The 13,676-nt window shown below is 36.7% G+C and overlaps 1 protein-coding gene and 1 non-coding gene across 7 annotated transcripts in view; both read left to right on the top strand.

The window, feature by feature from the left end:
* Positions 1–13,676, top strand: part of ERC1 (ELKS/RAB6-interacting/CAST family member 1) — a 532,268-nt gene that overhangs the window by 218,315 nt on the left and 300,277 nt on the right. For all 6 annotated transcript variants that reach the window (XM_047866436.1, XM_047866437.1, XM_047866435.1 and 3 more), the window contains one exon: positions 12,000–12,135. In XM_047866436.1, the coding sequence (XP_047722392.1) occupies positions 12,000–12,135 (136 nt within the window). The remainder of the gene's footprint in view (positions 1–11,999; positions 12,136–13,676) is intronic.
* On the top strand, positions 5,453–5,559 carry LOC125171372 (U6 spliceosomal RNA). Its single transcript, XR_007154291.1, has one exon. It is a non-coding gene; the product is annotated as a U6 spliceosomal RNA (small nuclear RNA).

Below are 13,676 nucleotides of genomic sequence, written 5' to 3'. Positions count from 1 at the left end.
TTTTTTTTTTTTTTTGCCTCCCTTTCTTCCATTAGGCCAGTACTATATTTATTATTTTTTTTTAGGTTTATTTTTGAGACAGAGAGAAAGTTGGGGAGGGGAAGAGAGAGAGGAAGACAGAAAATCCCAAGAGGGTACTGCACTGTCAGCACAGAGCCATATGCAGGCTCAAACTCATGAGTTGTGAGATCGTGACCTGAGCTGAAACCAAGAGTGCCCCCAGGCACCCCTAGGCCAATGCTTTATTAATGAAATCAGAAACTAAACTTTATTCTTTTTTCTCATTTCATTGGAATGCTTTAGTGATTAATAATCTTCTCCCCAGTTGATTTAATGATTTTCATTGTATTTTACCCAAAATTTATGAAGAAAACCACTTATGGAGTTTGCTGATTACTCGCATTTATATGCACCTGAGAAAAACTGTTACCATTATATACTTTCTAATTTATTATCTGCTTTTTATTAATGCTTTGTTTCCCAAGGTAGCCTCCAGCTATTACCTCTCCATGTGCATGTTATAGAGAAATGTCCAAGTTAAATTAGTTTTTAAACTGCTCCCTGTGAAACCACCAGGTGAAAAAGTACAAACAGCATACTCTTTCTGCACACATAGCTTAGTATACTGTTTTGTGGTGTGATTAAACTGTAGCATTCACAGTGCTCATTACTGACAGAGGCTTGGGGTACTGAAAGTAATTGCATTCATTAGTATCTACAAAGCACTTTTCAGACATAAAGAGGGAAACAAGATAGCAGGAAATAAAAAGCTATATTGTCTGTTTCATTGTTCTGTTCATGCTAGAATGTTACTTTTCCTAGGTCATGGGGTCAGCATTCTCCTAGGTCTGACTTCCACCAAGAATGGTTGAATCTCTGGATGATTCTGTAAGGCCTGAGGCATATAAACAGAAAATATATGAAAGGGAGAAGAAAACTAAATAAAGTAGGAGTATTGGGGAAGAATAAAATTGAAAAGGGAGAAAAAAATAGAAGAGAGACATGAGGATATGTATATATCTCTTAGTACCAAAATTTTGCTCAAAAGTGTATAAAGTTGTATGTCCTGTTTTAGATGATAGACATTAAGATAATGCATAAAATAAATGGATGCTCTCCATAAAAATGCTTGTGCTTTCCTCTGTCATTATCAATAAATCAAGGAGAAATCCAGAGTGAGCAACACAGAGCAGCTTTCTTTAAAGAATAAAAACAATTGACAGTGTATTTATTCTGTCACAGATCCAAAAAGTCAAGTCAGTTTTTTAAGACAGGAATTTTTTTTGTTTCTCTGTTTCTCTAGCACATATTCAGATTTCTTGGCACACTTCAGTCATAGCACTGTGACATATCCTTGGTCTGCTTTTTTTTAGACTTTATAAATTGATTTTAAATATACCGACAGTCATGGATTCTTATCTTTATACAGTTTGGGGAACAGGCATCAACCACTGTAGTAAAACAATTCCACAAATTATACTAAGAAATGTGAGAATGGGTTCTCTGTTTTTCTTTTCTCCTCTGTTTTGGTTCCATTCTTAAGCAGTGTCTTTTCTTGCTTTTGGGGGATTGTATACCTGTTCTGGCCAGCATAAAGCTTCCCTCTTTTCTCTCCTGTGACTTTAAGTATGTGGAGTTGATTGTTTTCTTTTGGAATTCTACACCTTGGCTTAGTATGCTGCAAAGTACAGTGCAGCTCTGACCACCACTTCTATACTCTACAGCCTCTGCACTGAGATACTGCATATTTCTTGGGAAAAAAAGTCACACAACTGTCCTGACAGGTCTCACTGCAGATTTATGGCCACATATTTCAAATGTGCTCCCAATTATACAGGCAGTTCTAATACAAATGCCTGTTAAATTTGATTTTACATTTTCAGAGATGATTATATCCTGCTCGCTCTTCTTTTGTCAAATCCACAAAATCCCTGCCTTCACCTCATAGCTGCTGACTTCACTTCATATTACATTGAGAAAATAGGAATCAGATGCTACCTACTGCATCTTCCCACCCTTAGATCTCCTGGCTTACATGCATCTGTACAGGTGTGTTTTGTGTGTTTTCTTTATAGTGGTTCACTGTTCTAAGTTCAACTCTGCCACTTTTTCTCATAATCCTATCCTAGTTACCCAGTTCAAGGATGGTGCTTTCTCAATTATCCTTCTCTCTGCTTTATTTTTAAAACTTTACTTTTTCCTAGTTTATTATCATAAGCATGATTTAACATTTCCACCCTCCATCTTTGAAAGTCCTTTCCTTGACATGATAGTCTTTCTAGCTGGCACACCATTTTTCTCTGTTCCTTCTTAACAAATCTTGTTTAAAAAATTGACTGTGTATAATTGCTGTCTGCATTTCTTCATCTTTCTTCAAGTTTACCAAGTCAGACTTCTCTTTTATCTATTTTTTAATCTATTTTTATCACTTCCCTGAAACTGCTTTTGCCAGAGTTTACGGTGGTATATTTTCAGGTGCCAGGTCCAAAAGTTACTGTCACCATCTTGCCTTTCCTTTCAGCATCATTATACACACTCCCTTCCTTGAAAGGTATTTTCTTTTGGCATTTCTGATGGCAGATTCTACTTATTTTCTCTGTCCTTCACTTGTCATGCCTACTCTGTTGTCATTTCTGGCTCTGCCGTATTCCCCTAAAGCTTGAAGGGCTCCATTCTCAGCCCTATTGTCATTTTTACATATACTTTCTCAGAAGATGTCTTCAAGCCTTGTGGCTTTCAGTATTACTTATGTATTTATAGCTCCCATCTATCGTGTATGTGGGACATGTCTATCATGTATATACACATGTCTACATGTACACAAAGGAGCTCCAGAGTAATATACTAATTATTTCCATGATGTCTTTAATTAGATATCAAACTTTACCCAGAGCAGATCTCTTCATTTTTTCCATTCTTTTCAAAATTTCTTCCTCAGTATTCCCCAGTTCAGTAAATGGTATCACCATTCACTCATTGCTCAGAAATAAGTCAACTAATTCCTGATTTTTCTCTCCTGCCACTCCCTATATTAAATCTATCAGAAAGTCCTATCGTACGTCACAAATATATCTGAAATTCAGCCATTTCTCTCCATGCCCTCCTATGAAGTATTATCTCTTACTCATACTATCAGAGTAGCTTTCTAACTGGTACCCTTGCTTCTACATTTTGCTCTACTAGTCTCTTCTCCATGGCAGCTAGACTGAACTCTTAAAGCATACAGTAAATGCTGTCACTCCTTAAGACCTTGCTCTGCCCTCTATATTCAGAATAAAACCCAAACTCCTTACCATGGTTTATAAGGCTCTGCATCATCTGACTTCTTGCTCCTTTTGTGACCTCACCACTTACTACTTACCCTTTGTAATACACCACCATATCGACTTTTAAAAGAAATCTGCCAAGCTTTTGCTGTCCTCACAGTATTTGTACTTATGTTCTTTCTCCCTCTTTCCCTAGGCCTTTACATGGCTTGCTTTTCACATCCTTCATCGCAGTTCCTCAGTGATGTCTACCCTGACCATTGTAGCTAAATAAACTATTATCACATTCAGCATCTCTATTACTTTGCTCCATTTGATTTTTCCCATAGGACATGCCACTGTGCTGTGTGATGCAGATTCTTTGTTAGTTGAAATTGTTTTGCCTCTTTCAACAATAAATTCCTGAGGGCAGTGAGGTTGTATTCTGTTCCTTAAAAGAGAAGCAGCCCTTATTCGCAACAACGTGGATGGATCTAGAGTGTATTATGCTAAGCAAAATAAGTCTATCAGAGAAAGACAAATGCCATATGATTTCACTTGTGGTATTTAAGAAACAAAACAGATGAACACAGAGGAAGGGGAAAAAAGAAAGGGAAGAAAAGAGAGACTCTTAACTATAGAGAACAAACAGGGTTGATGGAGGGGAGGTAGGTGGGGGATAGGCTAAATGGATGATGGGTATTAAGGAGGGCACTTGTGATAAGGACTGTGTTATATGTAAGTCATGAATCACTCAGTTCTATTCCTAAAACCAATATTACACTATATGTTAACAAATTGGAACTTAAATAAAAATTTGAAGGAAGAAAAAAAGCTATGTACCCCTTGTTGGCATTCAGTAAATATTTGCCAAATAGCTAAGTGGAGGCTAATGCTTTCTTAGAAAATTTCACGGTTGGGTTTAGAATGCATGCTAGTTTTAAATTATTGACAAGTATGTAGCTTTCTCATTTGATAGAAATTTGAATTTTTATTGGGTTATTTTTATTAGTACTTTATGATACCAAGGAATTGCTTCCTAAAGCAAAGGCTTTTCAGTAACCTACAAAGCTCTGAAGCAAGGATTAGCAAACTACAGGCCTCCTGTACCCTTTATATAGCCTGCAAGCTAAGAATGGTTTTCATGTATTTAAAATAGTTAAAAAAACAGAGAAGAATGTGTGACTCAGATTGTATATGGATTACAAAGTGTAAATACTTACTATCTGGACCTTTACCATAAAAAAGTCAGCTAAGTAATGAATCATTGAATTCTACTCCTGAAACCAATATTACACTCTGTTACTAAATAGAATTTAAGTAAAAAATTGAAAAGAAAAAAATGAATTATTCTTTTGTAGATCAAAAATTAAACACCAGTTTATGGATGTGGGGGAAGGTGGACAGTGAAAACCACATCCTGTGACTTTTTGTTCTGAAATAAATAGAAATGAAAAGATTAAAAAAAATTTTTGCTTGCCTTTGCTGGAGGGTTTGGCCCTTCATTGCTTGTGTGACCTCATCTGCCAGTATGCTGTGTCTCTCCATCTACTTTGATCACACTGGCCAGGCACATTCTTCTATCCGGATCTATGATTTGCTGTTTCCTCTGTGTGGAGCACTCTCTCTTCAATATGCGCATAGCTGTGCTTACTTCCTCATTTCCTTTACATCTTTACTTAAATATTACCTTAGCAGTGTGGTTTTTCCCGAGCACTTCATTTAAAATTGCAGTCTCACTGGTCATTCCCACGCTCCTCTTTTCCTCTTTTATTTTTTCCATTGGATTTATCACCATTTGACATACAGTGTATTTTACTTATATTCTCTATCTTCCCATTGACTGTAAACTCAGTGAGGGCTGAGATTTTTGTCATTTTTTTTCACTGCCATATTCCCAAGATAATACTTAGCACATAGAAGCTTTCATGAAATATTCATTGAGTTAATGGTAATAGATGAGAGTTATTATGAGAACCAACCTTAAAAAAAGAGTTTTCTGTCAAAACACTTGAATTCAGTTAACTTTGAGTAACTGCTATGAGATAGGCCTTGCCTCAGATCTGTGGAGATTTATAATCCAAGGTCCTTGCCCACAAGGAGATCAGTGTGGTAGTGAGAACAAACATGGAAATAAATGAAATTAAATGTAAGATGGGACTAGATATGTTCTTCTCTTGAAGTGCTTGAAGAGCACTGTTGAATTGGTGCTTGCTTTGGCAGCACATAAACTAAACTTAGAACAATACAGAGAAGATTAGCATGGCCCCTGCACAAGGATGCCAGGCAAATTTGAGAAGCGTTCCAGATTTTAAAAAGACAAAAACAAAAACTGTTGAATTGATAACTAAAGCATTTTTTGGTAGAATTTAAGTGTTTATATAAAACTCCAAATTGTTAGTGATTTTATATTCTATAATGAAATATTTTCTTTTTTTTTGGTATGGCTTATTATCATTAGATTGCTAGGGATACAGTGCCATGAAAATAAAAATCCTTATTTAAAGCAGCTCTTAAATAACCCAAAACATTGTAATTAGACATAGAATATGTAAAAAATATTATTTTTAGTTTCTTATATACTTTTGGGGATGATATAATATGAAATTGCTTTTTTTAAGCCAAGTGTAGGTATTCAGGTAGTGTTATGAAATTTCACGTCTTAGTTTTTATGTTAAGTGTCAATGGAGGGTGTTCCTGGGAAGGTTGAAGGAGAGGGAGTGTCTGTGTGTGCATGCACATGCAATATCTGTATATTCTCTCTATATGTAAACATTTATGCATAATAAAGATGTTTAATATGTAATACTTGAACAATATTTTGCTTGAAATTAATGTATTTTTAACCTTTTTTTTTCTAGCTTAAACTGCTTTTCTCTAATGAAAACACACATAGCTGAGTCAGATTTGATTTTTAGTATTTCCTTAAACCTGACAATGGTAGCATTCTATTTTTTTCTTAAATGTGCTTGGGAGATTTTTATGGTAGGGTGACCTACTACACTAGCATTATGTATCTGTCTTTTTGACAAAGCAAAAAGCCACTAGGAGTGTAGTTTCTGAAAAAAGTATGATGGTGTCTTAATAGAATGTAAGTTTTGAAGGAGAACAAGAACTAGTCCTTTCCTAATAAACTTTCTTAGTTACTTAAAGATAAGGAAGATGTTCATTTTTCAGTGCTTACATTGTTCTGTAATGTTAAACTGTATTTTCCCTCAGAGCCATGTTTTGGGCAAATTTGTCAATAGAGGGGATGTAGTTTCCTTTTTATGCGTGTGTTTAACAAATATTTAATGAGTATCTACACACAAGGAGGAACTATGCTATGAGTTGTGAGTTATGAAAATGTATCAGACATGGACCATAACCTCTAGGAAGGCATTTTCTCCCCTTCCTTCCTTCCTTCCTTCCATCCTTCCATCCTTCCATCCTTCCATCCTTCCTTAGATGTTTTTATTTTTAAGTAATCTCTGTACTTACAGCCCCAAGATCAAGAGTCGTGTGCTCTGCTGACTGAGCCAGCCAGGTGCCCCTAGGAAGGCATTTTCATAGGTATAATGAGATATACATGTGGATTACACTAATATGAGGAACAAACTAACATGTCCTAAGATATATTTAGTTAAAATGACTATGGGAGCTGAGGAGAGCCAATAGTAGTTATGACCTAAGAGGTTTACCTAAGTTTGAGTTTGGATTTTAAGAGACAGAGGCTGAGGGAATAGTAAAAAAGTAAATAGGGGCAGATTTAGTAGATCTAGTGTGAGCCTGAGAATTCTGTATTTTTAACAAGCTCCCAAGTGATGCTGATGATGTATGTTCATGGATCATACTTTGAATAGCAAGGTGGTAGATCACATCTTATAAAACTTCTTGTGATAGAGACCAGTAGAGATAAATCTCTTCTTTTCCATTTTTGCATTTCTCTCTTCTTACACATTAATTTATTCATATCTGTGTGAGAATGGAGAGTTAAATTCATTCATTATTCATTCATTCATTCATTCATTCATTATTTCATTATTATTATAATAGTTGGGAACTCCTCAATTGAGAATCACATTTTAAAGGATTAATTCATTTCTGAATCTCCTTTCTCCTTTTCTTGCTTGAAGGATATTAAAGGATATAAGTTCACTTTGAATTTAACCCCAGTTAATTAATTCAGGCTTAATAGCAGTCTAAGAGAGTTAAAAAAAAAAAATCTATACTAAGCCATTTAAATCCTTTTCTTTCTGTTTAAGGTATGGGTTTACTAACATATTTGGGTTTTTTTGTCTACCCAGATTTAAATCAAATTACATATTGATCTATTTATAAGAGAAAGTAATTTCATGTTTCACAGATTCTGTTATGTCTCAGAATATTTATTCCCAAGCAATTCCTCAAGTTACATCTTTCCTTTTACTTATCACGTATGTTGTGATAATACTGCTTTTTGTGTTCTTTGCCCAAGAAACAGTGTTGAAAAGGATATTAGACAAGAAAGTTGGTTGTATTCATCCACTCTAGTTAATTTGTGAATTCAGAACTTTCCATATATTTGTGTTGCATGTGCACGTAAACATTATACAAGAAGGTGGGGTAGGAGAGACCATGGGAGATATATTGATTTAATACTCTTAAAATTTTCTATACTTTTCTTGGTTGCCTGACTTATTAGATAAAATCATTTTATTTTCCTATTTAATTATCCTTTAGTCTATAGAATGAAAATGTAGAGCTAAAGCCAGAAAACTAAGTTAAAGAAAAGAAATTGAAAACATGAAAAGAAAATGGAGTTGGAAGTGGAAAATTAAAGACCAAAAAAAATAAGGGAAACTTAAATGTGCCATACTGGACTACTTTCTGTTAGTCTGATATAGATGAAGATCCTATTTTGAGGTAAAACCACATCTCATTTTTTTTTTTTTAATTTTTTTTTTCAACGTTTATTTTTTTGGGGACAGAGAGAGAGCATGAACGGGGGAGGGGCAGAGAGAGAGGGAGACACAGAATCGGAAACAGGCTCCAGGCTCTGAGCCATCAGCCCAGAGCCTGACGTGGGGCTCGAACTCACGGACCACGAGATTGTGTCCTGGCTGAAGTCGGACGCTCAACCGACTGCGCCACCCAGGTGTCCCGCATTTTTAAAAACATAATTTTAAAATGTTTTTTAAAAGTATTTTGTCTATTTTAAAAAATTTAGAAACTACAGAATACCATTAAAAGAAACATTAAAAACATCCTAAGTTTTTCCTTTTTAATGTTTTCAGTTATGTATGTGTGTATGCACACATATGTTTAGGATCATGCTTTGTATTCAGCTTCGTATTCTTTTTTTTTTTTAAATATTGTCTTTTTTTTTTTTTAATTTTTTTTTTTCAACATTTATTTATTTTTGGGACAGAGAGAGACAGAGCATGAACGGGGGAGGGGCAGAGAGAAAGGGAGACACAGAATCAGAAGCAGGCTCCAGGCTCTGAGCCGTCAGCCCAGAGCCTGATGCGGGGCTCGAACTCATGGACCGCGAGATCGTGACCTGGCTGAAGTCGGATGCTTAACCGACTGCGCCACCCAGGCACCCCTCAGCTTCGTATTCTGTATTTATTACTTAGTATTTTGTCGTGTCTTTTTGGAGTTGATGGAGATAATCATTAAAAAAATCTTATGACCATATTTTGAAGATTAAAATTATCTTTTTTTTTTTTTAAGTTTATTTATTTTTGAAAGAGAGAGAGAGAGAGAGAGCATGAGCTGGGGAGGGGCATAGAGAGAGAGGGAGACAGAATTCAAAGCAGGCTCCAGGCTCTGAGCTGTCAGCACAGAGCCTGATGTGGGGCTTGAACCCACAAACAGTGAGTTCATGAACTGAACTGAAGAACTGAAGTTGGAACTTAACCTACTGAGTCACCCAGGTGCCACAAACATTAAAAAAAGGTTTTTTTAAATTATTTTTGAGAGAGACAGAGTGAGGGTGGGGGGAGGGGCAGAGTTAGAGGGAGACACAGAATCCAAAGCAGGCTCCAGGCTCTGAGCTGTCAGCACAGAGCCTGCCGGCGGGGGGGGGGGGGGGGGGGGGGGGGGGGGGGGGGGGGGGTGGGTGGGTTCAAACTCATGAACTGAGAGATCATGATCTGAGCCAAAGTCAGTCGCTTAACTGACTGAGCCACCCAGGCACCCACAAACAGTTTTGGTTTTTAAATGCATACTACAAGTTGGATTGGAATGATTATTGGGATAGGATAGGGGCAGTGGGATTTTTTATTCTCTTTTCTGAAACACCACTAAAAACACCCTGACCTAGTTCTATGGCTTGCGGGTAAAGTCAGGATGAAAATAAACCACTCATTCTCAGATAATAATAACGATAAAAAGTACTGAAGAATGAAAAGGGTTTTGATTGGATCAACAGTTGAGTCTTTAAGGTTCGCCTGCTAACCAAAAAATACACAGGTGATTTTAATTAGGTTTCTTCCTCCATGTGTCATAATGCTCCAAATAACCAGGTTACTGCTATGGCTTTAGTGGTTGCTAGCACCATCTGGAATAATCCACAGATGCAGGGTGAAAAGAATTTATATACCATCTAAAATTTTTTTCACTCTAAAAACAGCAAATATTTGTATCAGTAAACTAACGTTATGAGAAGTTTAATTTTGAGAAAGAGCAATTTGATTCATGAAAAAAATCTTGCTTCATTTTTTGGTCTTTTCTAATGCAAAGGTCCCAATCTGTTTTTTTCCATTAGGATATAATTGATATCAGATTAAAAAAAATCAAAACAGGGACGCCTGGGTGGCGCAGTCGGTTAAGCGTCCGACTTCAGCCAGGTCACGATCTCGCGGTCCGTGAGTTCGAGCCCCGCGTCAGGCTCTGGGCTGATGGCTCAGAGCCTGGAGCCTGTTTCCGATTCTGTGTCTCCCTCTCTCTCTGCCCCTCCCCTGTTCATGCTCTGTCTCTCTCTGTCCCAAAAAATAAATAAACGTTGAAAAAAAAAAATTAAAAAAAATCAAAACATTAGCATAGAAAATTATATAGTGAGGAGAATCAAATATAAACATGATTTGCATTTTTATTTCTTTTACTGGTATCTGTTTTTATTCTCTGTGGCTAAATATTTCTGTGGATATTCAAGATGGCAGAAAGTACAGACCTGAAATGTGACCTTAGCATAGCCTATTAGTGTGCACTTCCATCAGACCTTTTATTTTACCATCTATGTGACTAACTTACTGTTTGATTTTGAATAAATTTTCTATTTTTACTACTTTTTAAGTGTTTTTATTTATTTTGAGGGAGAGAGAGTGTGCACGCATATGAGTGGGGAAGGGGCAGAGAGACAGAGGGAGAGTGCGAATCTCAAGCAGGCTCTGTGTTGTTAGTGCAGAGCCCAATGTGGGGTTTGATTTCACGAACTGTGAAATCATCTCCTGAGCTGAGGTCAAGAGTTGGACCCCTGACTGAGCCACCCAGGCGCCCACTTCACAGGTGTATGGTGAAGTGAAATAACATAGTGCCCACTTCACAGGTGTATGGTGAAGTGAGGTGAGATAGCACACAGGAAAACGCACAAGGGGCACCCAGCAGCTGTTTGTTGTATTAATCAGCTCTGGGGAGCCATCCTTTCTGGGTAGAGTATTCTTGGCTGCAGGTTTTTTTCCTTTAGCACTTTGAATATATCATGCCACTCCCTTCCAGCCTGCAAAGTTTCTGCTGAAAAATCAGCTGATAGCCTAATGGGTCCCCTTGTATATGATTGTTTTCTTCTCTCTGGCTGCTTTTAAAATTCTCTGTCACTCCTCACCATTTTAATTACTGTGTATCTTTGTGTGGACCTCCTTGGGTTGATTTTGTTGTGGACTTCTGTGGGCTTCCTGGATCTGGATTTCCATTTCCTTCCTCATATAGGGAAGCTTTCAGCTATTATTTCTCCAAATAAATTTTCTACCCTCTTTTCTCTCTCACTGCTTTCTGAGATTCCTATATTTCCAATGTTACTACACTTGATGGTGTCAATGAGTTCCCTAAGTCTCTTTGCATTTGTTACTATTATTTTTTTCCTCTCTCCTGTTCAGCTTGATTGTTTTCCATTACTCTGTCCTCCAGGTTACTGATCCGGTGTTCTGCTTCCTCCAGTCTATTTCATATAGTGTATTTTTAATTTCATTTACAGAGTTCATCTCTGATTGGTTTTTTATGTTTCCTATCTCTCTGTTAAGGGTCTCACTGAGGTCTTACTCTCTTTTCTCAAGTCCAGTGCATATCTTTTTGTCCATTGTTTTAAATTCTCTATCAGTAAAGAACGGGTTCAAGCTTAAGTGACCATCAACTTAATATAGGCTGATATATGCATAAGATGTTATGTAGAAACCTAATGTTAATTGCAAGTCAAAAACCAGTAATAGATATGCAAATAAAAAAGAGAAAATATTTCATAACATTGATGTCAGTAGCCTTTCCCTATTTCCAACATAAATCTCTGAATTGGTTTCTTTTCTTCTGCTATTTCAGACTATCCTATGTCTTTCTTTTGTTTTATAATTTTGTGCTTCATAAAGTACGTGCTTGAACACATGTTTCTGAAACACCATTGTTACCAATTTGTTTCCATTGGTAGGAAAGAATTTTGAATTGTTAGAAAAATTTTGCAGCAGAAATTCTTTGTTGGTTTTCAGCCAGTTTTTGGCATAAGTGCTATATATTTCTAAATAAAAATATTCTTTTTTATGCAGATATATGAAAAGCTTGATTTTTCTCCTCCCTTATCAATAGGCAAGTGAAAGACCAGAATAAGAAGGTAGCAAATCTGAAGCACAAGGAACAGGTGGAAAAGAAGAAGAGTGCGCAGATGCTTGAAGAGGCTCGACGGAGGGAGGATAACCTCAATGATAGCTCCCAACAACTACAGGTTAGAACCTGAGGAGAATCTGAAAGGATCGGGTGAAGAGATTGATCCATGATTGCATGTTGTTTTTCTCTTCATCTTTATCCTCCTCTTTTTTCTCTTTCTAACCCTGCTTGCTGCCTTCCTCTGAGACCAACTGTTTAGCAATAAAGGAATGGCTTTAAATAGAAAAGGCAAGTTTTATTCCACAGCTTTGTGAGGACACCTCAGCATAGGAGAAAGTTCATCTTCAAGTTGATCGCATTTAATTGGTAAGTTCAACGTCAGTTTAATGAGTAGGTTCTCTTAAGCTTCAGGGTGGTCAGTATTACTATTTGCCATTTTCCTTCATTAGAGTACATTGCTAATCTTGGTTAACGTCTGTTTAACTTCATTCTGTTTTTTTATTCTTCTTTTACCTTTATTCTCTCTGCTTTTTCCTTTCTCTCTTTCTTTCCCTCCTTTTTAAATATTCACTTTAGAGAGCATATTTCACAGTCATACAGGATGTATAAACTATACTTTTTCACTTCAGTGGAGTGATAATTTTTCAAAAATTAGGTGTAACTAAACTCCATAACAGTACTAGTGATGATATGGTAAGTTCCTGTTATGTGCCCATTACTTGAACTCAGGCCTTTGGTCATTCATTATTTCTAACCTTGACATTGATCTTGTGGGGCAGGTGGTTTTGTGCACGTTTTACAGGTAAGAAAGTGACTCCGAGAAATTGAATTATTTACCTGAATGCACACAGCTCTGTAAGTGGCTCAGCCATGATTTTACCTGAGACTTTCTGGATCTGTAACCTGTCAGAATGAAGTTTAAATTTTAGAGAAGCATATCTGCTAATTCTGCTAAGCTGCCGCCACTTTGTTTTTCTCTCGTTGAAACTTTTAATTTGGTTTGAGAGAGTATTTATGCCACAATTGCATTATCATGCAATCTTTACTGAAGAGATTTGTGGGACATTTTTAGACTTCACAACAGATCCATTTCAGACACAAAAATCTGACTTTTTAATTTCTTTTTTCATTCCTGTTTTATATAAATTTTATTATACAGTGCATGGTCCTTATAGAAACAATACACATCTTTTCAAATGCAGCACCTTTGGATAGAAGCAGGGTACCGGTTTTCCCTCACTGTTGCCAACAGTAGTTGATATTATCAATTTTCTTCCTCCTTTTTAAAAAGTTTTTTTTTGTTTGTTTAATGTTTATTTATTTTTAAGAGAGAGAGAGAGACAGAGTGCGAGCAGAGGAGGGGCAGAGAGAGAGGGAGACACAGAATCTGAAACAGGCTCCAGGCTCTGAGCTGTCAGCACAGAGTCTGGCATGAGGCTCGAACTCAGGAATGGCAAGATCATGACCTGAGCCGAAGTTGGACGCTTAACTGACTGAGCCATGTAGGTGCCCCCCCTCCCTTTTTTTAAAGTGCCAGTCTGATGGATGGAGAATATTTAATTTAAAAACAATTTTTTTTGAATGTTTATTTATTTTTGAGACAGAGGGAAACAGCATGCGAGTCGGGGAGGGGCAGAGAGAGAGGGAAACACAGAATCC

This window comes from Prionailurus viverrinus, chromosome B4 (assembly GCF_022837055.1).
Source record: "Prionailurus viverrinus isolate Anna chromosome B4, UM_Priviv_1.0, whole genome shotgun sequence".
Taxonomy (NCBI): domain Eukaryota; kingdom Metazoa; phylum Chordata; class Mammalia; order Carnivora; family Felidae; genus Prionailurus; species Prionailurus viverrinus.
Note: the sequence above shows the minus strand (reverse complement) of the source record. Positions and strands in the feature narration are given on the sequence as shown.